The sequence below is a fragment of the Ptychodera flava genome, chromosome 5 (genome assembly GCF_041260155.1).
Source record: "Ptychodera flava strain L36383 chromosome 5, AS_Pfla_20210202, whole genome shotgun sequence".
Lineage (NCBI taxonomy): Eukaryota > Metazoa > Hemichordata > Enteropneusta > Ptychoderidae > Ptychodera > Ptychodera flava.
The window spans coordinates 19500854-19524940 of NC_091932.1; the positions used below are offsets into that span (position 1 = coordinate 19500854).

The following is a 24087-nucleotide window of genomic DNA, read 5'->3' on the forward strand; positions in this document are numbered from 1 at the left end:
TTTATGACAATAACTTTCTGTCATATATTTTTGTTGGTATGTCCTGTCACAAAAACTGATGGTAACAAATCTAAGCTTATATGTATACTCAGTAGGTAATCCAGCCTACCAATTTTCAAAACCCATCCTGAAACTTTCATTCATTTCCCCCATTCAATCTTTGCTTCATCATCATGTTGTTTTTTGTGAGTTGTAATTTATGCAACGTGTAATCAGTTGCAAAAGGATCAATTCATTAAAACCTATGACTTTATATTTGTCGACATGTCCTGTCATAATAACTGATGGTAACAAAATCGACCGGTACATACTCATACTCAGTGGGTGAACCGACCCACCAACTTTCCAAACTCCTTATCCTGAAACTTCGCTCGTTTTACACTTACAGGTTCTAATTCTACATAAAACTTTTACCGTGTTTGTGAGAATTATACATTAAAATGTTAAGTGAGACTGTATATTTTAGTTTTCTTTTAGATATCCTGATATACATAAAATCAGCTGAAAATAGAGGCAATGATTGAATAAACAGATGAATGGATTTTATCGAGCTTGGTAGCCTATTAAGCGTCCTGTTGTTATAAAAATAGACGTATGTTTCTACCATTGAGATCAAGTGCCAGTAAACTTGTTGAATCTCAACTTTTTTGGAACATTTTTAAATAGAAAGATGCAATAGCGCTGTTCACGGTTACAGGTTTGTTACTAAATATAGCTGTACGCGCGCGACATCGGACACGCAGTTTGAAATGCGGACAGATTTTATCAATCTTGCGTACATGGCTGTTTTTGCAGCTTGTACTCTAACTGAGTCGTGAATATGCCTTTTAGTTTACGATAAGCACAGTGTGTGAACTAAATCAGGAAGCAAGTTTGATAGATTGTATATCAAAACTACAAACAAACGATATCGGCCGACCATTCTCAGGACTCATTTCATTGACAACAAAAGTTGTCCATCAATGTTATTGTGACCACAGGTACGCATGGGTGCAGCATTGCTTCAAGTTGGATAGTCGATCGAAGTTTGAGGCCGAACCTCGGGACCGGACTGACTGGTGTAAAGCAGTACCGAGGTTCGGCCTTCGGCCTCACACCCCGGCCTCACACTTTCGATCGACTATCCAACTTGAAGCAATGCTGCACACTGCATAAAAACCCTATAATACGTACTGTATTAGCATTGATTATTGCTATTTAGCTGAATAGTATAGTGCATATACAGATGAATAGGGGGGCCTACAGTCAAGAATACATTTCTTGGATTCAGCACGCCTATAGTCATGTGAATTCACCTGAATTCACGTGTGTATCATTCTATAATTCAGGCAACTCATTAATGTAAATTTATCTGAATTATTGTGTTTTCACGCAGTGGCACCCATGCGTACCTGTGGTCGATCATGGTCCCGTCGTCGTCGTCCCGATAACATTGATAGACAACTTTAATGAAATGAGTCCTGAGAATGGTCGACCGATATCGTTTGTTGTAGTTTTGATATACAATCTATCAAACTTGCTTCCAAGTTCCAGATTAGCAGTACCGAGGTTCGGCCTTCGGCCTCACACTTTCGATCGACTATCCAAGCAACCGTGAAGCTCTACGCACCATACCTGCACCTGTGATCGATATCAGTTCACTTCACTACTAGAAACGCGTATACGGTACGGTACACGGTATTGAACGCGTACTGTACATGACCAGTCAGCAAGAGTTAGAAAATATTTATGAAAAATGCAAAGATATAATCGTCATTGCATAATAATACATTTTGTGTCAGAATTTTAAAACTTCAGTAGTCGTATGAAAGCCGACACGCGACGGCAGAACTGCGTATGTATCCCCGCCCACCGGCACCGCGGCCGTAGCTCGCTCCGCTGCCCCGCTAGCGCTGAACACCTGACCTCAGCAGGTCACCGGGTCAGTAAACTTGTGATGTTTGGCGCGAAGAATACGAAAACTTCCCGCTTGTCCGTCTGCAAATTTATACATTTCCGCGCGTAACCTCTGTTGAGAGTTCGATGACTCCTATGGTTATACCACGCCAGGGGGGGCGCACACCGATACACTCGTAACGTGTCGAGTTTTATACTTTTCGTCGTTTATAGGCGCAGGTAATTCTTCATTCAAACTGCGAAATATTGATAAACATACAAATTTGCAATATACCTTAGAGGTTAAATCAATCAAGATGTGCCAATTCTAAGCCATTTATTTGTTGTCCTTCTGCACCATAAAAGCACAGAACTGCATAGGGTAAGCGAAGGGGGTCACGTATCAATGGCGTTCGAAAATGGTGTCAGGCAGTAAATGGAAGAGCGTCACTCACGCGCTGGACCGACCGAGTAAAAATTACAGAAAAGTGCAATTTCTGCCGAAAATCGAAGAAATTAGCGCATGAAAATATTCTCAATTTAATGACATACAAATTAGGGGTTACCGTCTACAATTTTCTTTTGCAAAAATCGCTTTAATTAACCATTTACCATCGGAACCTCCAACGGGGGTGCCGACGACTGACGGAATAAATAGAATTTCATCTCTCTCGCGAGACTGAAACGGGAGTTTAAAGAATCGCATTTTTAGTCAAATTTCGGGATTTTTATCACACAATTTGTATACCACCATATTCCTGAAATCGTAGAGAACCTGGAGCCCCAGAATCACGCCGTTCTTCGACCTATAGCCCGAGAACGGGGCAAAATAAGAAACGAGATTACAATCGTGCACCGGCAAAAGATTTTACTATATAGGAGTAAAAACACTTGCAGTAAATACAGGAGACGAAAAATAGAAAATGATACTGCTGTATTTCTTTTTGCCAGATATACTTAAAAAAAGCTCCCAAGATATGTCGGATTATTGAAATACACCTGCAGACTGATTATACCACAGGGGAGCCAGGAAGAACAAACAAACAAACAAACAAATAAACAACAAAAATAAATAAACAAAAAAAATATACAAACATACAAAGAGGCATACAAATACATAAATAACAAACAAACATACAGACAAACATAAACAAACAATATCATGAATAAATAAACATACAAACAGATAAACATCTATTCATATTTATATTCTATCTATCTATCTATCTCTCTCTATATCTCTCTCTATATATCTCTCTCTCTCTCTATCTATCTATCTATCTATCTATCTATATATATATATATATATATATATATATATATATATATATATATATATATATATATGTGTGTGTGTGTGTGTGTGTGTGTGTGTGTGTGTGTGTGTAAGAGACTGAAATAATTGACTGAACCGCTCATGCCACATATTCTACCACGGCGGTATCACTCTTCCCTATACTCACACACACACACACACACACACACACACACACACACACACACACACACACATATATATATATATATATATATATATATATATATATATATAGATAGATAGATAGATAGAGAGAGAGAGAGAGATATAGAGAGAGATATAGAGAGAGATAGATAGATAGATAGAATATAAATATGAATAGATGTTTATTTATTCATGATATTGTTTGTTTATGTTCGTCTGTATGTTTGTTTGTTATTTATGTATTTGTATGCCTCTTTGTATGTTTGTATATTTTTTGTTTATTTTATTTTTGTTGTTTATTTGTTTGTTTGTTTGTTTGTTCTTCCTGGCTCCCCTGTGTCCAGACGACGTTGACCGAGACAGACGCCTAAGTACTAGACTAGTGTGAGACATAGAAGTTTTACCGTGTAACCGTACGTTACTCAGCTGAATAAAGTGCTACGACTTAAAGTATATTTCGGTGTATCGTTGCCGTCTCTTATACGTCTACAACTATATCAAGCCACGCTACGTGACTATATCATTCATCCACACTTGCAATACCTAAAACTCGCCGGTTCAATTTTTTCATTTTTCGCACGAAATGGAAGAAAAGACACAGTCGTTCGGATGTTCATCGTAACAAAAATCGTATCGTTTTCGATTTTAAAATTACGCCCTACTTTTCTGGTACGAATTGGTTTCAGGGCTTAATTAGCAGTGGTGCTGTACGCGATTCGGACATAACCGCTTGTCTGTGTCAGCATAATTTTGGCAGAATTTTCGTAATTTATTTTATGTGTAAGTAAAATACTTACATATACGTTTTCATGTATATGTAACTATATATTTAGAGAATCTTTAGAACAATGCTAGCGTGAAACGGCGGCAATAGCGTTATATATTTCTGACGGGCGTCAATGTCCATGAGACAGCGTGTCGCTGCCGTAGTGGGCTCATGAATAATTCATTAGGACGACTACGCGTGAAACAAATTGGCTGCCAAAAAACCCGTAGTGTACATATTCAGAATTCCTCGTAAATGTATGTTGCTATTGACCACTGGTCCTCAATCGAAACGAATGATTTCTTCAAATTGCTAAATGTTGACGTTGATGGCCGCGTTGATGTCGAAGCCTATCTTTTGCTTAGCAGCTTTTGAATTATGCATCAAAAGGCAATAATACAGATAAATTAATACTATTTATTTTGCCTGTATAAAAGAAAAATACAATGAATTCAAATGAATCCACGTAAATTATTATAAGGTTTTTATGCAATGATATATTCAACTTTCATTTTTTAGCAAACTATGGCCTTAAGGGGTCTTTCGCCTGTACATTGTGATAGGACTTAGTTGATGTGTAGCTTTACACGGTAACGCGTTATGTACAATTATGAGTATTTTGATGCTATTGATATGGGGAAAGGTAATTTTTGAAGTAAAGGCTCGCACCTTAGGGGACCCTTGAGACCACTATTACAAAGACTATTCTTCGTGTCTAGGGAATTTGTGAATGAATAACTCAGATACGTTGGTTACTGACGCAAATAAATCCCGGGACAAAGTAAACTTAATCCAATCTCGTTATTTGTAGTTTGTAATCTACAGATCCGGACCAAGACTGGGTCCGAGCCCTTACAAGGGCTGATTAGATGATTTCCTAGCGCCTCTAAATTGAAAGATAAAACTTTTGTTCTCAGTTTCCGTAAGAAAACAACAAATCATTCCCTTCAAAAATCAATAATAATAATAAGGGGCACCCTATAAACGTTGGTACCAGAGATCATGCAAATTACCCCAATTTCCAGCCTTAAAATTAGATTATCTACACCAATCGTCAGATTATCATCAAATCGGATTCCAGGTCTGATGTTGACCGTTCAATAAAAATGTACAGATTGATAAAGAATTCGGCAACGTTTATCGCCAGTCTGCAGCATAATACTATATATAAGCTTAGTCCCTAGCAACGAACCCTTGATGCCTGACGGTAATGTAGAACTTTTACGTATCATGGGAGCACTGTTAGCTTTAGAGTGTAAGGCACAGTTGTGAGCGGGCCCTCTGTACCTCCGCCCCGAAGTACGGAGCGCCCGCGCACGACTGTTGCTTTACAGTCTACGTTAGCTTATGTGTCCGTAAACTTGAACAATAATTCCCCATTTCTATGTTGTTTGCAAGTTAAAATTATGAATTATCAGGATTAGAGAGCCACCATTATTTACTGCCGGGGGTTGAGGAATTTCATAGGAAACTCTGAAATTTCGAGTACCCCTTCCAATCATGATGAATTTGAGTACCCCATCTCTAACACAGGCATTTTCACTGACCTCCCCTCACTTAGAAAAGTTTAATATCCTTAAATGTATTTACAAAATTCACAAAAATACAGCAATAGTAAAGGCCGTTCAAATCCTGATGTACCCTGCTAGATTATCATCGGTTATCTCATGTCGGTTGAAAGGTGAAACCAACGAAATGAAATTCAAAGTCATAACAAAATATAGATATGAAAGCTCACGCTATAACCAGTATACAACAATAGAGTATTGTTTACTTTGGATGGGTATCATGACAGGGTTTTCGCCAGGATATCTGAAAGGGTAGGATTTGAAAGTACAGGGGAGAACACGCGAGAGGCTGAGGGGGAAGTGTCAGAGGGAGTTGTCCAATCTCTTGCGTGGAAAATTTTGAGAAATTGATGTGAGCAATGGTACAGTCTGGTGCAATCTGAGAGAGTGTTTTCAATTTGTATTTTTAATAAGGAAAACCTATGGAACATCCCAAGGAGGAGAGCACGGGAGAGGGTGTCCCGCCTCTCTCATCAAAATTTTGAGAAACTGATGTGTGACATGATGCAATCTGAGAAGTATTTCAATTCATTTTGCACCAACAATTGAGTAACCTACCTTCTTTCTCTCTACATTTTGAGCGACCCCCTTGTAGTTTTTTGAGTGACCCCCTCAGATTCCTCCGGACCCCACCCCCGCCTAAAATAATGACGGCTCCCTTATCTCGGCTAATTACAAAACAACGTAAGGCCAAGAAAGGTTTGTTTCTCATCCTCGCGCGCGCCAGATAAGACCCGCCTCGTCAACCTTTTTAACCACTCATAAATAATAAACTCATAAAGGAAATAAAATGAAGAAAAGAGAGCAAAAACACGCGACGATAATGAATAACACAATGCTGTACTATAAAACAGCTGTAATAACTTTGCATTGCTGAACTAAAATTCAAACCACAGAACTGTCGCTATACAAAAATCCTGAAGTAACACTGCTGTTCATTATTTCTCATATTGTTTTCATGTTTTTTGCGCGCTCTTGTTGGTTGAAGGATAAAAAAAATTGTCATAAGATGAAAAAAAAACGCGTCAACGCATCATTTTTGCAATATGTCTAGGATGAGAAATAAACTTTTTATATTTCTTGGCCTAAGCGGATAAAAATATGCAGCTATGTGTCTTCTTTTTATCTTCCACCCGCTACTTGTGGATCGCGCCGCGTAGCGCTTGACATACGGTGATCACATGCCTGTGATGTGCGCAGTCGCGAGGTAATACCTACCATAATGCATTGCTGTTCAAAATGGCTGCGCCCTTGACTTGAGTCCGTCAAAGATTCTGTGAATATGAGCAGAGTTTGTGCCGTTTTTGGCGGATCGCGAGGAATTGGCGCTGCCATTTCAAAAGCGTTTGCCAGGGAGGGTGAAAATGTCGTCATCTTGGCAAAAAATGTCGACAGGATTGAAGCCACGCTGGAAAGTTTGAACAAAATCGACGGTGGCGGTAATGTATTTCCGATTACTGATCAGCTGTTTATTTACAAGCCCTATCTATACAGTAAAGGGATTATTCATGAAAGTATGAACGTGACCATAAAATCGGTCTTGAAAGTGTTCAATACATACGACTGATATTTTTGCGTTCGTTTATGTCTTCACAGCTGCTACTCAAGCATACATGCACCGAAGATTGTATGCCACAATGTGTAGCAATGTTTAAAGTTGGCATTTACCCTTGTCCTGCCAAGCCTACAGTTTGTATCAGTATCACTTCTCCATGTGCCGATTCCAAACCTATACGTATGTTACCTTCCTGGCATGGTATGGTATTGCAAGTTTAGTCAGTAAAACAAATCATGTTTACAGTATTATTTTGGGCCAATGTTCAAGTCTGTCAAAAAGCAACATATGGGACATGTTGTTCCCATGGAGGTAGAAAGAGAGATGTTGTTCTTCGGTGGTTTTAACCAACTTCACCTAATAGTGACATATGAACTTGGCAGGATAAGGGTTAAAGGTCACATATAAGAGTACAATGTATACCGGTAAATCCAACATGTCCAGTGTGGGCATTCTTCACCAAATTTTAGTATTTATTTACTATTTTCCTTGTGCCTTTCAAATCTCTTTCAACTCAACTGGGATGACATTTACTGTACGTGGTCACCTAGTTAGCTTTTCTCCGTATAGATTTGCAATTCTCTTGAAACTGATGCTGAACATGCTTTTCATAATATGTGGATTGGTGGCAATTTAACCATGAATGTTAAGCACATTTTGGTAAAAACCATTGTCTCATGCAGTCAGGTACATGGCAGTTAGTGCTGTGACCCAGAAAATCACAGGGCTGTCCACATGTTCTAAAGCAACAATGGTAAAAACTTATTCCCATTCATTCACATTGCTGGGATGTTATTCCAAAGTCAGAACAGAAAAGATAGTCACGGCTGACTGGTTTCTGAAATATGTTTACCGTCCACAATTATAACTGTATTTAATAGTTTGTCATATTGAAGTTTTTTATTTTCCCAGATCAAGAAGGTGAAATACCTTTTTTTTCACTGAATCTTCTTTTTGATATTTTCCGTAGGAACTCACACAGGACTGATTTGCAACATTTCAAGTGAGACTGATGTCAAGACAAGACTATCTCAGGTTTATGACAAATACGGACGCATTGACATCCTAGTCAATAGTGCCGGAATAACCAAGGATAGCCTGTTACTGAGAACAAGCAAGCTCGAAGTGTCAGATTTACTGGAGCTCAATCTGATCGGGCCAATGATTACATCTCGTGTGGTTCTGAAGGAGATGATTCGTCAACAAGATGGGTGTATCATTAATATAGGTATGCTGTACACCTGTACCTTTACCTGTATTTCTTTTTAACTCTATTAGTGGAGTTTGTCATACCTCTTCTCCCTTCAAAAGGGCATATTTGTTTATTGGCTGTGGATGCAGGGTGGTCTGTCTCTTTTGTTGTGCTAGTGAGAAGACTACAACCAATGCAGCACAGCTTGCATGCAATTTAAATCACAAAAATATAATACGCATGTGTACTTTTTAATTATCAATGGTTTTGTTACTTCTTTCCGTAAAACAATTAAGTTTTAGACTTATCACTGTACAAGAAGAGATCACCGCATTAAAGTTTATGTGTTGTTTGTTAGGTGGTATTCAATATGCTATGAAAGTGGATTTGTGTCCGGCCTAACAACCACAGTTAACAACAGAAATTTATGAATCACGTATATGTACACAAAGTTCATAAAAGCCCCTCAACAAAGGATAGACTGTTTCTTGACAATTCATATAATTTAGGAAGATTGTCAAGAAAGTGTTGTTGTTACCATGTTCCATAACCTATTTCCCCCATATTCATGTGCTCATATCCCCATGGCATATGCTCAGGAAAACACAGAAAAAAAGCTCCTTATGGTGTCTTTGGACCAACAAAGCATAAATTATTCCATCTGCAAATCTCCCTCCCATTCTTTTCATTGTAAAGACTTGCAGAGAGTAAAGCATAACGACAAACTGGGTCTACTATCTGCGCATGTACATTTCTTACAAGTCAGTAGCTAAAACTAAACTTCAGATGATATTTTCATTCTTTTTGTTTATGAATTCATCAACATTCATTTTTGTTAAAATACAAAATATTAGCCTTGCAAACACTATGGATTGAGTAGGATATGAAACGTTATTGTTGACAATTGAATTCTAGTCTTGGAAATGTTACCTGACTGGAATTTTGGAAAATTTATTGTTCTAATTTGAACAGACATGTGTATAAGCTGTCAAACAGGGTGTGTACTGGTTCACTTTAGAAAGACCAAGAAAGTCTGAGAATTTTTTAATCATTTCACAAAACTTATGGAAACTCCACGAAAGATTAAAATGACGCAGAGGAAACTAATAAAAATCTGTCTTCAAATTCCAAATATTGTTCTCAGCACAACAATTGGCAGGAAAATAATTTTGTGGCATAAAAGCCCACCATTATGTGTTCGCTGCGTAATCGCTATGAAGAATGGTATGAGAGACCCTGTATATTCAAAAAAAATGTTCGAAATTTCAGAAGAATGTCTTACAATTTTCAGTGACATTTGGTGTATTATTTAACCAAGGTCAGGGCTTTCATGACATTCTTTATCAACAGGGAAAAAAGAAATGTCAACATGCTAGTGTTGCTGTGACTGAAGGTCACTGCAGCCGGTGACCAAAGGTCAAACTGTGAGTTGAATCTGAGTGATAATGGTAAACCAGGAAGTAACTTAGTGAGAATCGAGAATATTGTCAATTCACACGTTCAACTTTAGAAAGATGATTGCTTTATTGTCAATGAAAGAGGGTAAAAGAAGCGATCCGGGCATGATTTCAACTGGTGGTTGTCTCGCTTTCAGGTGGCTATTTTCTGCCGCCCGACGGCTTTTAATCAAAGCCCTGAAGGTCAAAGGTTAGGGTTGCAACTTGTCCAGTGATGGTATGTGTGAAATGTGTGTTCTGTGTCTTGTGGAAAAGACTGTCACTCATTATATGGTAAAGCTGTAAAATAGATTAAAATAATTACAACAATTCATAATTGAGTCACTAAATATTTTTGTTTTTAATCCTCAGGCAGCATCGTTGGCTTAAAGGGCAACATAGGTCAAAGTTCTTATGGTGCCAGCAAGGCCGGCCTTCTTGGTTTTACAAGATGTTTGGCCAAGGAAGTTGCATCCAGAAATATTCGGGTAAACCTCATTGCACCAGGTAAATCTTGCCTTAAGAGTTCCATCAGCGACTTAGAGTTCCATCAGTGTCTTAGAGTTCCGTCAACATCTTGCTAGGAGAACTGTACCTTATAATCACACTCTACTGTAAACATTTTATTTAATGACCTGTCAAATTTTGAGGAACTGAAGCCACATTCTTTTACAGAGTTTACACACATACATTTGTTCCAGGGTCCTACTAGCAACCCCCCTGATGACAAAAGAGCACAGGTTTAGTTTTTAATTTACTGACATCATGTTTTGTTTCTTCCCTATCACAGTAATGCATATATTTATGCGTATTGATGCAATGTATATGTGGAATTAAATTCATGAAATCAGTGCCACTTCACCACCGTATTTTCAGTTTTCAGTCATCTTGAAGTGGCATCGTCTTTGTTACACCTCTTAAACTTGTTTTTTAACACTGATGGTCTATTTGATGTTTTGCTTAAGTTCAGATATAAAAGTATTGTTTTTGGAGTATTTTACATTTTGATAGGCCTCTTAATTTCAAGTTTTGAGATCAAACGCTTGTCAATGGTATTTTTGTAACTTGAGCAAGGGAATACGGCCATATTCTAAATGCAGTCAGCACAGGTTGTGAGACAATGTAGTGTACATGTATGCCTTGCTTTTTGTGGACTCCCTAGAATACCGGTCAAATCAGTCTGGCTGTACTACGGTATGCCGCTGGTGTGCATCTGCACAAAATCAGAAATGGTCATGAGATGTAGGAATCTTAGGGCCATGCCTAGACTTGGTTCAAGTCGGTGAATTTTAAACAAATAAAATCATTTATAATAGTTTCTCTTGTGTCTCTCCTATTTCGTACAAACCTATCCGGAATTTGGCAGCTCACGCCAGGTTTTCCCAGCGATTGAATGCGTCACGTTTGAGTCTGCGCAGTAGTGAGTTAGTTTCTGCCGGATTCACCGACTTGGACTTCTTGCAAAGTACAGGCGGTGAGACGGACTGTGTACACAGTGACGTAGAGCAAATACGAAATGATTGACAGCCCCCGCCGTTATTCTGGCCAATAAGAAGAACGCATGCTAATAAACCTCTGCATGCAGTAAAAAGTTTGTTGTCATCTCCGTGCAAAGCTAGACATCGATTACGTTTTTAATATATCTGGGCGAATAATGGCATCAAGTTTGTACATCAACCGCGTTTTACAACTGATCGGTCGACCATCGCTAATCATGCGAGATTACTAAAGAAAGCTTGTTGAGAGTTAGATGGCAGGGCTGTGTGTTACCGGCATTATACGGCCTCCCACCACAGCCGGTAACACACAGCCCTGCCATGCAGAGCTAGTTGAGAGTTATATTGAGGGAAATGTGTTCGTCTGCGCACCAACCGGCAGCGGAAAATCACTGACATACAAAGTCGCCCCACATTGTTTTGATTTCCATCGCTTTGGGCACGTAAGAGAACAGGCTACAACTGTAAGGACGGTGTCTTTTTCCATCCTTGAATAACCGGCGACGATTTTCGCATTTTGCAACATGGGCCCCACAAACAACACAGATATTTTCACGCGTTTTCGGTGATACAACAGAGGTCGTGCTGACTTTTGTGGAAGTGATCGCACTCGACATTTTGTCAACAACGTTGCAACGCCATGTGAGTTTTATGAACGTCTCGTTTGGGTCAATTGGTAACTCCTCCCAATGTGTAAAATTTAGTGATGTCATCTTATGAATAATATATGAGTAAAGAAAACGTCATCTCATGAATAATTTATAGCAACGCAGATCGTGCAAGAAAGCCAAGTCTGTGATTCCGGGTGAAACTCCGCAGTATAGCGTTCACTCCACTCATCGCGTTCACCCTACCCATCGCATCCACTCCGCGCGTTTCACATAAAGGCAGGAATACAAATCATTGCGTTCACTCCACTCAAACATTCACAAATCACAGACTTAAACCAAGTCTAGGCCATGCCTTGAAACCTTTTTTTCTCAATTTTTACACAATCCTCCATAATTTCAGGGTCAATTTTAGAGCGTTTGCATCAAAATGAGATGTATCCAAAATGCCCAAGAAAGGTTATGCCTCTTTCACTCATTAACAAATACTGGGCTTAGATTTTGCTATTGTTCACTGCAACACTTCTCTTATTGCTCATCTTGCTGTCCACCCACTGATGACAAATATTTCTCTGTTGGTTTACATTTTATTCTGTGTTCAACTTCCTCCAGGCTTCATCAAGACTGATATGACAGGAGGCAGTCAGTTTCTTCACATGGAAAATCACATACCAATGGGAAGGTTTGGTGACCCGACAGAAGTTGCCAATGCAGCAGTGTTTCTAGCAAACTCTCCATACATTACAGGACAGGTAACTCTAAGAAAAACACTCTATGCACTTTCACGTAAACATAGATTGAAAAACAAATAAACATAAACCATCGTTTTATCGCCAGGACTTGCAGTCTCACTCTGTGGTTTGATGTATTGAGTATTTATCAACCTCAAATAAACTCAGATTTTATCTTAACAAATAAAATATCATTTTCAATGTCACACACTGACCTACATGCAATGAAGTAGTGTCTAACAGTCATATGCATAAAATGCTAAGCCCTGACAGGTACAAGTATGTCACATGTAAATTATACTTGACTCCCTAGCCTGTAGATGTTACAGAACACTACTTCATGCGTCATACAAAAAAGCTTGGCTGTAGTGAATGTTCAACACTCCAGTGAATCAGATTTACAATGGAATGCACAGTTTCACATGAAAATTCAATGAAGTAAGGCCCTTGATTCGAATAAAGGCGTGATTGACTGTGGCAAACTAAATGCGTGATTTGTCAACTGTTATGAACTTCAATTATACTTATGAATGAAATTTTACAGTAATTCACACTCCAGATTCTTTCATGTTTTGAATTAATGAAACAGTCATTTAAATGTGTGTCAGTATAATGTGGCGTTCTGTATCAACATTGTAACCTTATTTTATTGCTAACATAGGCCAATTTTTGCCATAGATACATGTATGAACAGTAATGTTTCAAAATATTGTTTTCTGTGTCGTTACACCTATGCTGTTATCAAAACAATGTAGACCTTAGTTGAATAGGAAAAATTGCAGAACTATTATTTATCGTTCTTATTTTTTGTTTATCTGCAGATGATAACAGTGGATGGAGGGCTACAACTTGCAATTTAGAGGAAGTTTTAACATCAGTGTACAATTTATTTCTTCTTGGTTTACCGTGTCTTTTCCTCTGTGTGTGTGTGTGAAGTGTTGCCAACAACTACATTTTTTTTGTAAGTCATGCAAGTGATTATCGCTTCGCTCGATATGGATGTGGCCATCGTGGTCAGCTCAGAATGCAAATTCCACAGTGCAAGAACTCCACAATGCAAGAACTTTATTGTCTGTAATTTTTAGCGGGCTTCTTGACGGAGTGTCTTCATTTTATGAAATCTGGCCATCGAGTTAGGATGTTTGCGGCTCATGGTTGTCCTCTCCTCCTCTTCATTGTGCAGCGTTCATCTGTTGAGAGATCAGATGAGATTAAGTGATACAATGCAAGATAATTATTGTCAGTACTCAGCTGTGTCTAAATTATCCCAGTTCTTATCTGTGTTACACTTGTATCCAGAAATGTCTGTACATTAATTATACCCTGTTTTGTGTAGTCATTGTTGGTGAGGTCTTACCACTGATCAAATCTGTGATTTCACACAGGAAGACATCTTTTTATTCTGAATCCAAAAACATAGATCGAGATGGTTAATTGTTTTTGAATAGAAATAACTTGCAAGAATTTTGATTTTTCTTCTTTAAGGCTGTCCAAAGCCAAAAAACATGGTTTGTTTTACTGATTCATTCAGCCTGGCTGACTTCATCTCTGACGCGTGCGAGTTTTAACTTCTATACGTAGAGGGCGCTCTTGCTCAGCTCTGAATACCCTGTCACATGTAGATTGTTTCTATTTGTGTGCTGCATCTGTCAAATAATGGTATGTGATTGATTTCAGCTTAAATGCTTTACACCAGATTGTCTAACTTTCTCCAACACCGCAAGCTTTTCACTTTTTATTGAATGAAGAACCAAAATTCTGTTAAGCAGTTTTATTTGCTCTGATTTGTACCAATGATACACAAATCACAAAACCATGGACCATCAGTGGTATAGCAAAAACTGTAACTCATCAGTAGTTCAAAAGTAATTTATCAAATGTAGTGTGGGAAAAACTATCTGCTGACCATTTAAATATTTAGAACTATAGAGGGCAGTGTACAAGAAACGATGTCATGTAAAAGACTTATACAAAAGTTGCATACCAAGGTCTGATATGCAAAGTCAGCATATTGTCAGTGCTCCAGAAATAAAGAAAAATATTAGTGCTCATAAAAACACAAGGTGACAATAGTTCTTTCGGTATTTGAGAGTTCCCCGTCAATGCGATTAAACTCGGAATTCATAGGGACCACAGTACAAGCAAAACCCAGTGTACAAATGTGGGTAGAAATATGTGACACTTTGTAATTCCATATGTTTTTGTACACACTGGTTTGTTTGTACCGTCATTAAGTGATCTCTTGGGTGCACTGAGTCTGTAGAACACTGCACATCCTCTTTATTTGGAGTAGAACCATTTCAAAGCAAGTCAACTTTTGTTGCCTTTATAGAATATGATATAGCCAGCAACTTTTTTCAGATCTAGACAAGTTTATTTCAGATTTTTCCCAAAATTTTGGTCAATAATTACAGCCATTGAAATGTCATGTCCATTTGGTCCAAAAGTATCAAAAAATTACAGAAAAATTCATAAATATTGGTAAAATGTTACACTGAAATTTTGGTGGGAAAAATTACAGCACTCAAAGGGTTAATGTAAGTGCATGTTCATTGTGATCAGTGGTGGTCAGCGGATACAACTCATGAATTTGTAATAACTCATTATGTCATGTCATAGGTTTGATAAATCATCAAGGTATGTGATATGTTTGAACTCAAATCCATTTTTTTGTCAATTATTGTAAAATCTATGATTGCAATGAGATTTTCTTCAAAAACTGCAGCGTACCGATAACTTTCAAAATTGATTTAACAGTGTAAATTAGGATGCATATGGCTATATCGTAATTGTCATCATGTGCATGAATTCATTATACTTTACAAATCAGTGCATTCTGTACTGGGTGTTGATTGCCATGAGCAACCAGTACCCTGATGAATTTATGTGGGAAAATTATTTTCTTGCCTATACTGTATGTCAATATGTGTGTGTACATGCTAACGTAAAATTCTTGTCATAGTTTTCATATACATGTACATTCAAATGCAATTGTATTATAAGGTCATAGTAGGTGTGTTGTTGTTAGAACGGGATACAAATATCAATACTCAAAGATGTCTACTTTCACCTTGACCCTAGTGTGCCAAATGATTCATAATGATTATAGTACCATACAATTAACCAATGTCATACCTAAGTTGATGATAATAATAATGATTATCAAAGACAGGGAGAATAAATCTCGTCAAATTAAATTTTGATGAAGCTTGATGTAATTAAATTGATAAAGAAATATGGGCATACAGTATCAGGCCAGAGGAAATTAAATATCTTTGAAGCACACATTAGTTTGTTATTACAAATAGTTTAAAAGTGTTTGAAATGGAATGTTTTTGGAGTTTTCCATGCCATGACATTGTTTGAAATGGAAATCACTGAGAAATCTTAGTAAAAATATCTTATGAAATCTGATTTGTGGTCTCATTAGAAGTTGAAAGTTTCTCTGGGACAATTTCTTATTGTATATTTTTAAAAACCCTGGTATCCTAACATGTACAAATGTGAATAAATTTGATTTAAGTTATATTGCACGTGTTGGTTTTGATTTTTTGTTAAGTCTCCCATGTATGCATATGTATATATGCAAATGGGAGGTATTCGTATAAGGTGGCAAAATGGCGTCTGTGTGTATGTATGTAAGTATGTATGTATGTCGTTAGTCCGTCCACATCAAAAACTCCTAAACTGTAGCACCTACTGTCTTAGTATTTGGTGTACATGTGCACCTAGGGGTGGAGATGTGAATTTGTTCAAATGAACATGTCAGTGCCAAAAATATGCAAATTAGGGGGAAAAAAGGAAAAATCCTGCAAATGGCTAAAACTCAGTATGCATTGGTCAGATTTGGTTGAAACTTGGTATGCAGATTTCTTTAGGTATTCTAAATTATGTGTGCAAAAATTGGGATGAAATTTGCATGTTTGTATTTTTAGGGTATTTTTTCTTTTTTTAGGGTATTTTTTCCGTTTTTAGTCAAAAAATCTTGTTCTCTGAAATCGCTCGTCTGATTGCTATGAAACTTAATATTCATGTTCCTCAGAATGACCTCAGTCATGCTTGTACAAATTGTATTGATATTGTCATATTTGTAATTTTGGGGCAATTTTCCAAATTTTTGATAAAAAATTTTTTAATCCAAAAACTACTGATTTGATAGCTTTGATATTTGGTATACAGGTATCTAAGATTAATCTCAATATAATGTATTGAAGGTATGTTGAAACTGGCAAATTTTTTTTATTTTTGGGGCAATTTTTGCCTTTTTTGGTCAAAAAATTGTTTTCCTAAGTGTACAGGTTCCTAGGGTTTATGTTAATTAGATATATTTAAAATTAGGATGAAATCTGCAATTTTGTATTTTTGGGGGCAATTTTTCTCATTTTTGGTCAAAAAATTTGTTTCTCAAAATTTACCAGTCTGATTGCTTTGATATTTAGTAAACCGGTTCTTAGGGATTTTGTTAATAAGATATATTGAAATTAAGTTGAAATCCGGAATTTTGAATTTTTGGGACAACTTTGCGAAACTTTCAGTTTTACTGGGATATCTTTCATTTTGTATTTTTAAGATTTTTTTGGTAATTTTATACCTACTGGAACTAAGAGTATATAATGTGGTGATTTAGTAAGCATTTGATATGGTAAACTGTATTTGGTGTTGAAATGCGGTAAAAAAATCCTGGCAGATTTTGAAACAATTCCAAACAAATGCCAATAAAAAATTCAGCCAGAGAAGGTTTGACAAAAGAAAAGGTGGGAGAGTGGGGAAAAAAGAATGTACAATGGATCGGATAAAAAAGATAATGTACCTCATCGATCTTCCAGACACCATCCCTTATCAAATGGTCCACCCCGATGTATTTTTGTGCACAATTAACCATGCAGTGTATTTTAGTTTAAGATGTCAAGTTAGGTAAGGATTTGAAAGGAATAGTCAAGTTTACCACAGTTTAACTTTATCTCTTGTGTCATCATCCTTGTGTAATTGGTTAAGTTTGTAAGTTGTTCCAGATGTGGATGTACAAGCTGTTCTGGAAGAAAACAATGTTTACTTTAACCTGTAGGGTTTCTGAGTTGATGATTGTTGAAATTTCTCCATGTATCTGGTGTATGGGCAAAGTGTAAACATTGGTTGCATGTTATGTATTTCAGTCTATGTCAAATATTGTAGATGAAAAATCAAGAACAGTTTACTGTGTGCTTGTAAAAGATAACATATTTGTCAATACATAAACTGCCTTGGCCCTTGCAGATTGATTGTCTTAAAGATTATCACAGAAGTAGAAAAGGAAAAGAAACTAATCAAATTGTTGTAACATATTCACTCTCAGTGCCTGTATAGGCCTATACTTAACTATTTTATCATTACATTCAGCTGTTTGTTATATCTTTATCACTCTCCATGGGCCAAGGCACACTCGCGGTCAATGTCATCACTCTGTGCCAGTCTGTGTATGTCAGTCTGTCTGTATATGTATGTCCATGTTTCATACAATTGTTGACTTGTTTTGATAAGTATATGGGAGCGAACAGTGATGTTGTCACTATTTTTTGTTAAGTGGTCTATGTACTGAATGACGGATTGTCTGAGGAAGTGTACAGTACACAGCTATAAATATTCTATATCATGTCTTTTGGATGGTTATACAAGGGAATTGCTGAGAGTTTATGCAGGATTCTCTAAACGGGTGTGACATGTGAACCGGGACAGTTTGACTAGCACCCCAACAATTGCTACCAGTATCATTAATTGCTCTGCCACTTTGGGTACATAACAAATGAAATGAGAGCACAAACTGCGCAATTGTTGTTAGTCGGCTGAAAATATGGTTTGACCCTAAAAAAATTGCTACAAAAGGTTTTTCAACGGTTTTTCAAAGAGTCAAATGTGCTTAATAACATACTAAAAGTCTACCCAAATCTGACCACCGGAAACGCGTCACATTCAAGATGGCGTCCAAGATGGCCGCCATATACTTAAAATGGCCATAACTACTTAAATATTAAACCTAGACTAGTGATGTCTGTGTCTACCACCATGTTTTAGTGGTTTAGGAATCCAGCTACCATATCTAGATTATAGACAAGTGGTCATAAGTCCCATAATTTGCATATTTGTACATGTATTAAAAATATCACTGTCATTCTTCGTCCGGAACATGTTGCTCATATGGATTTTCACAATTTCCGAGGTTAGGTAGAAAAGGGAAATCAACTCCACACATCGTTCATATTTGGATTGTTTGCATTTTGTGTATGAAATTGTGTATAATATAAGTGTATGCCATGCTTGGCTGTTTTAAGTAAAGTGTTGCTTAGCCATGGCGAGACGTACCTGTAATCTACGTGTCTTGATGTTACTCCACACTGGAGCAGAGCCACTAGTCTGACACTGCGATCCTTTGGCGCTGTGTTTCGAAAACCGAGTTTTCTTAATCAGTCGCTTAAAATTCATTCTTGATTGGTGAACCGTGTCGAATGGTTGATTGTTTATATTTGGCAGTATGTTGTTTCACTTACGTTTGTTGTTCAAGTAGGGAAGCTAGAATGTCTACTGGTTGGTCTTGATGTGTTTGTGTAGGTTTGTGTGAACCTGAGTTCGAGCTGTTGTCGCTTTTTGCAATCTGGCACTTAAAAGTGTATTACCTATCTTTCTGTTCCTTCTATATGCGATTATTGGTTGATTTTGGAACAGTTTTTTAGACTAAGTGTTTCATCTTTTACAAGTTCACTCCAGTTTTCAGTCAGGGATTGCTTGATTTTTGTCATTTCAATGTACGGGTTATGTTGTTACGAAGACTACTGTATTGTTGGTGGCGTTCTTTCTTTCTTTTTGTTGTTCAAGCTGTCTTTTTCTGCTTTTATGGTCTGTTTCTCTGATAATGCGTTCTATTTCATTTTTTTATATCGTCGGTCTTGTAATGTTTCACTAAATTGTGTGACTTTCTGTGTAAAATCGGTTTCGTTGTTGCATGTTCTGATGTATCGTAATGTTTCACTTTTGATCAGACCTTTGAATTTTGCTGCCGGATGGCATGAGTTTTTTTGTAAAAACTGGAATGTATCTGTTGGTTTTATGTGTGTCTTGGTGTCGAAAATGTTCTTTTTGTTGTATCGACGATCTTTGTAGATAGTCAGGTCTTAATATGTGATTTCTCGAGAGGAGCTTTCAAACGAAAATTTGAAAGTAGGATGCATTTTGTTGATGTTTGATATGAATTCATTGAGTTCGTGTTGTGTTCCGATGGAAATCAGAAAATCATCATCCCTGAACCTCAGCCAGGTCGGCATTTGTTGTTTGTGTTTCTGTATTATTCTCATTTCTGTCTCGTGAAATGTAATATCTGCTATTTTCGGAGACGAGAGAGACCCCATAGAGCACCCCCATATTTGCCAGTAGAATTCATCGTTGAATTAAAATGTGTTGTTTTTTAAGATTATTTTTAAGCAGAGCTATCATGTATTTCGTTGGTGGCTGCTTGATTATGTAATTGTTTGATGATCTTTCGTGATTTCATGCTCTGCCGACTGATTCAACTGCCTCATTATGTGGTGTATTTGTGTAAATTTAAATTACATCTAGTGTTACTAGTGTTGCATTGGCCGGAACTTTGATTGTCTAAATTTTCCGTATAAAGTCTGTTATATCTTTGATGTATGTTGGTTGTTTCCTTGACGATTTGTTTGAGAAAGTGGTCAATGAATTCTGATATGTGAAATGTTGGACTGGAGCATCTACTTATAATTGGCTGTCCTCCGAGCTTATTTCCTGGTGGCGGCATTTTATGTATTTTCGGTAGAAGGTACCAAAGTGGTGTTCTTATTTCTCTATTGACTGATTCAAATATTCAAATATGGGATAGACAATCGAAGTTCCGGCCAATGCAACACTAGTAACACTAGATGTAATTAAAATTTACACAAATACACCACATAATGAGGCAGTTGAATCAGTCGGCAGAGCATGAAATCACGAAAGATCATCAAATAATTACATAATCAAGCAGCCACCAACGAAATACATGATAGCTCTGCTTAAAAATAATCTTAAAAAACAACATATTTGAATTCAATGATGAATTCTACTGGCAAATATGGGGGTGCTCTATGGGGTCTCCCTCGTCGCTGAAAAAAGCAGATATTACATTTCACGAGATAGAAATGAGAATAATACAGAAACACAAACAACAAATACCGACCTGGCTGAGGTTCAGGGACGATGTTTTCCTGATTTTCATCGGAACACAACTCAAAGAATTCATATCAAACATCAACAAAATGCATCCTACTTTCAAATTTTTGTTTGAAAGCTCCTCTCAAGAAATCACATATTTAGACCTGACTATCTACAAAGATCGTCGATACAACAAAAAGAACATTCTCGACACCAAGACACACATAAAACCAACAGATACATTCCAGTTCTTACAAAGAAACTCATGCCATCCGGCAGCAACATTCAAAGGTCTGATCAAAGGTGAAACATTACGATACATCAGAACATGCAACAACGAAACCGATTTTACAGAGAAAGTCACACAATTTAGTGAAAAACTACAAGACCGACAATATAAAAATACCGCAATTATACGGTGTCCATCACATTTGATCAGAATTGGTACATACCAGTATGGGTACCAAAGATCAACAATAAATTTTCTATCTGTTCAATGCAGGAAAATTCTACGTTGATGTTATGACAATAATTTCTGCACAGTACAACCAGAAAAACAACAAGAAATATATAAACCAGAAAAATAAGAATGACAAAAGTAAATATCGTCTGAAACTTTAGGTACTGGAGGTCAACTTTAGCAACATGCATAGCAAAAACAGCTAGTCCCTCTTAGTTTGAGCAGGTCTGTTAATATGTAACAGTTCAAAAACAATGACAGGAAATGATTCAAGGTCAGTGGAGTAGCCTGTTTCAGTCACTGGCATACCACCACTCCTACACATTTGCAGGATTTCCCTTTTTCTTACCTCATTTGCACATTTTTGACGTCCATTTGAACAACGTCACATCTCAGCCCCTGCATCTACCTGTACACCAAATACTGAGATGATAGCTTTGGCGGTAAGGGAGCTTTTGCATGTGACGGACATGCATCCGCACTAACATACCCACATACATACATAGAGACACACAGACGCCACCGACTCACCATATTAGATGTTTTTTGTTATTTATGCACATACCAAATATGAGCTAAAATGAAATAGAACGCATTATCAGAGAAACAGATCATAAAAGCAGAAAAAAGACAGCTTGAACAACAAAAAGAAAGAAAGAACGCCACCAACAATACAGTAGTCTTCATAACAACATATAGCCCGTACATCGAAATGACAAAATCAAGCAAGCTCTGAGAAAAAACTAAAGTGAACTTGAAAAAGACGAAACACTAAAAACAAAACTGTTCCAAAATCAACCAATAATCGCATATACCGGTAGAAGGAACAGAAATATAGACGATAGACTTATAAGCGCCAGATTTCACAAAAGCGACGACAGCTCGAACTCAGGTTCACACGAATCTACACAAACACAACAAGACCAACCAGTAGACATTCTAGCTTCCCTACTTGAACACCAAACGTAAGTGGAACAACATACTACCAAATAAAGACAATCAACCATTCAACACGTCTCACCAATCAAGAATGAATTTTAAGCGACTGATGAAGAAAACTCTGTTTTCGAAACGCAGCGCCAAAGGATCGCAGTGTCACACTTGTCTCTCCGCTCCAGTGTGGAGTAACATCAAGACTCGTAGATTACGGGTACGTCTCGCCATGGCTAAGCAACACTTTACTTAAAACAGCCAAACATGACATACACTTATATTATACATACTTTCATACACAAAACGCAAACAATCCAAATATGAACGATGTGTGGAGTTGATTTCCCTTTACTACCTAACCTCGGAAATTGTGAAAATCCACATGAGCATCATGTTCCGGACGAAGAATGTGACAGTGATATTTTTAATACATGTACAAATATGCAAATTATGGGACTTATGACCACTTGTCTATAATCTAGATATGGTAGTTGGATTCCTAAACCACTAAAACATGGTGGTAGACACAGACATCACTAGTCTAGGTTTAATATTTAAGTAGTTATGGCCATTTTAAGTATATGGCGGCCATCTTGGACGCCATCTTGAAAATGACGCGTTTCCGGTGGTCAGATTTTGGTAGACTTTTAGTATGTTATTAAGCACATTTGACTCTATCAAAAACCGTTGAGAAACCTTTTGTAGCAATTTTTTGGGGTAAGGTCTTTTTTTTTTTCATAAATGCAGCCGACTAAGAGTGCATCACAGCAAGCTGGACTTGCCCCATACTTGGTGGCTTTATATTCAGTTAGAATACTCCTTGGAGATATATTCAAACTCTCAAATTATTACAATGCTTTCTGATGTACCACTTGTGAGGGCTTTTTTGTAGCTTACTGATTAAATAGTTTTCACAGTCTTGTTTTTATGAAAATCGAAAATTTAATATTTTCCTATAGAGTTAACACAGGGATATTGGTGCTTTTGAATATAAAATACCAGTAATTTGTTTCTCTGGCACCAAAATTTGCTTGGTGACCCCTTATTTTTATTGTTGATTTTGAAAGACAACATTTGGAATTTTCCTTGTGAAAAGTTTGAGGAAAAATTTAAGTTCACTGTCGAGGCGCCTGCTATCTATAAAATGTCACATCAGAGTAATTTGATTAAATAAACTGCAGCAAACTGTCACGTTGACCGACGTTTAGGGAGTCAGTTATTGCTTCGTAATCTCGAGTATTTGACCCCAATTTATCAGAACAATATCGGAAATGAAAGCTCGCATAGGCAAAGTTGTAAGCACAGTCTCCCCATGGATATACTTCTATTTTTGTACATCCATAGTCCCTCTATGTAGATAGAGAGACTGTGTTGTAGACAAATGGCGAGAGCGACTCTCTGTGCTGTATGTAAGGCGACTCTAAGACAGATGCTCAGACACGCAACATTTTTACATGATTTCTGCTGGCCTGATCCTTTTGCAGACTCATTTAGAATGAAAAGCTGAAGAATAAATCGTCAAAACTTGAGACTCGCAAATACTTCTTCATTCGCGTTGTGGAAGAGTGGAATTCCCTCCCAGACTATCATCCCATTCCAAAGGTACAACAACTTCAATAGGAATATTGACAAGTCCTTCCGTACCATCGACAGGACTTGACATGGGATATAAGGATGGTCGATGGCAAGATGACAATCACTTTTGAACCATACCATTGAACTGAACTGAACTAGTTCCACGAGTCGTGGAACTAGTTCAGTTCCATGACTTAGTGAAAGTACCGCGCCGTACGGATGTTACATTCAATTGGTAGTCCCCCGACCTCGTTT

General features: G+C 37.4%; 1 protein-coding gene across 1 annotated transcript; it reads left to right on the forward strand.

Moving 5' to 3' along the window:
- The first annotated feature begins 6890 nt into the window (after positions 1 to 6890).
- On the forward strand, positions 6891 to 16215 carry LOC139133202 (carbonyl reductase family member 4-like). Its single transcript, XM_070699641.1, has 5 exons — positions 6891 to 7110; positions 8197 to 8454; positions 10227 to 10361; positions 12571 to 12710; positions 13511 to 16215. Exons 1-5 carry the CDS (start codon positions 6954 to 6956, stop codon positions 13547 to 13549), a joined length of 729 nt encoding a protein of 242 aa, XP_070555742.1. The 5' UTR covers positions 6891 to 6953; the 3' UTR covers positions 13550 to 16215.
- Positions 16216 to 24087: the final 7872 nt, after the last annotated feature.

Bases quoted from the DNA above. Each gene is read 5' to 3' on its own strand.
- LOC139133202 (XM_070699641.1), top strand. From the start codon at position 6,954: ATGAGCAGAGTTTGTGCCGTTTTTGGCGGATCGCGAGGAATTGGCGCT. The intron at 8,455-10,226 runs GTATGCTGTACA...TTTAATCCTCAG, and splicing joins TGGGTGTATCATTAATATAG to GCAGCATCGTTGGCTTAAAG. The intron at 12,711-13,510 runs GTAACTCTAAGA...GTTTATCTGCAG, and splicing joins CTCCATACATTACAGGACAG to ATGATAACAGTGGATGGAGG.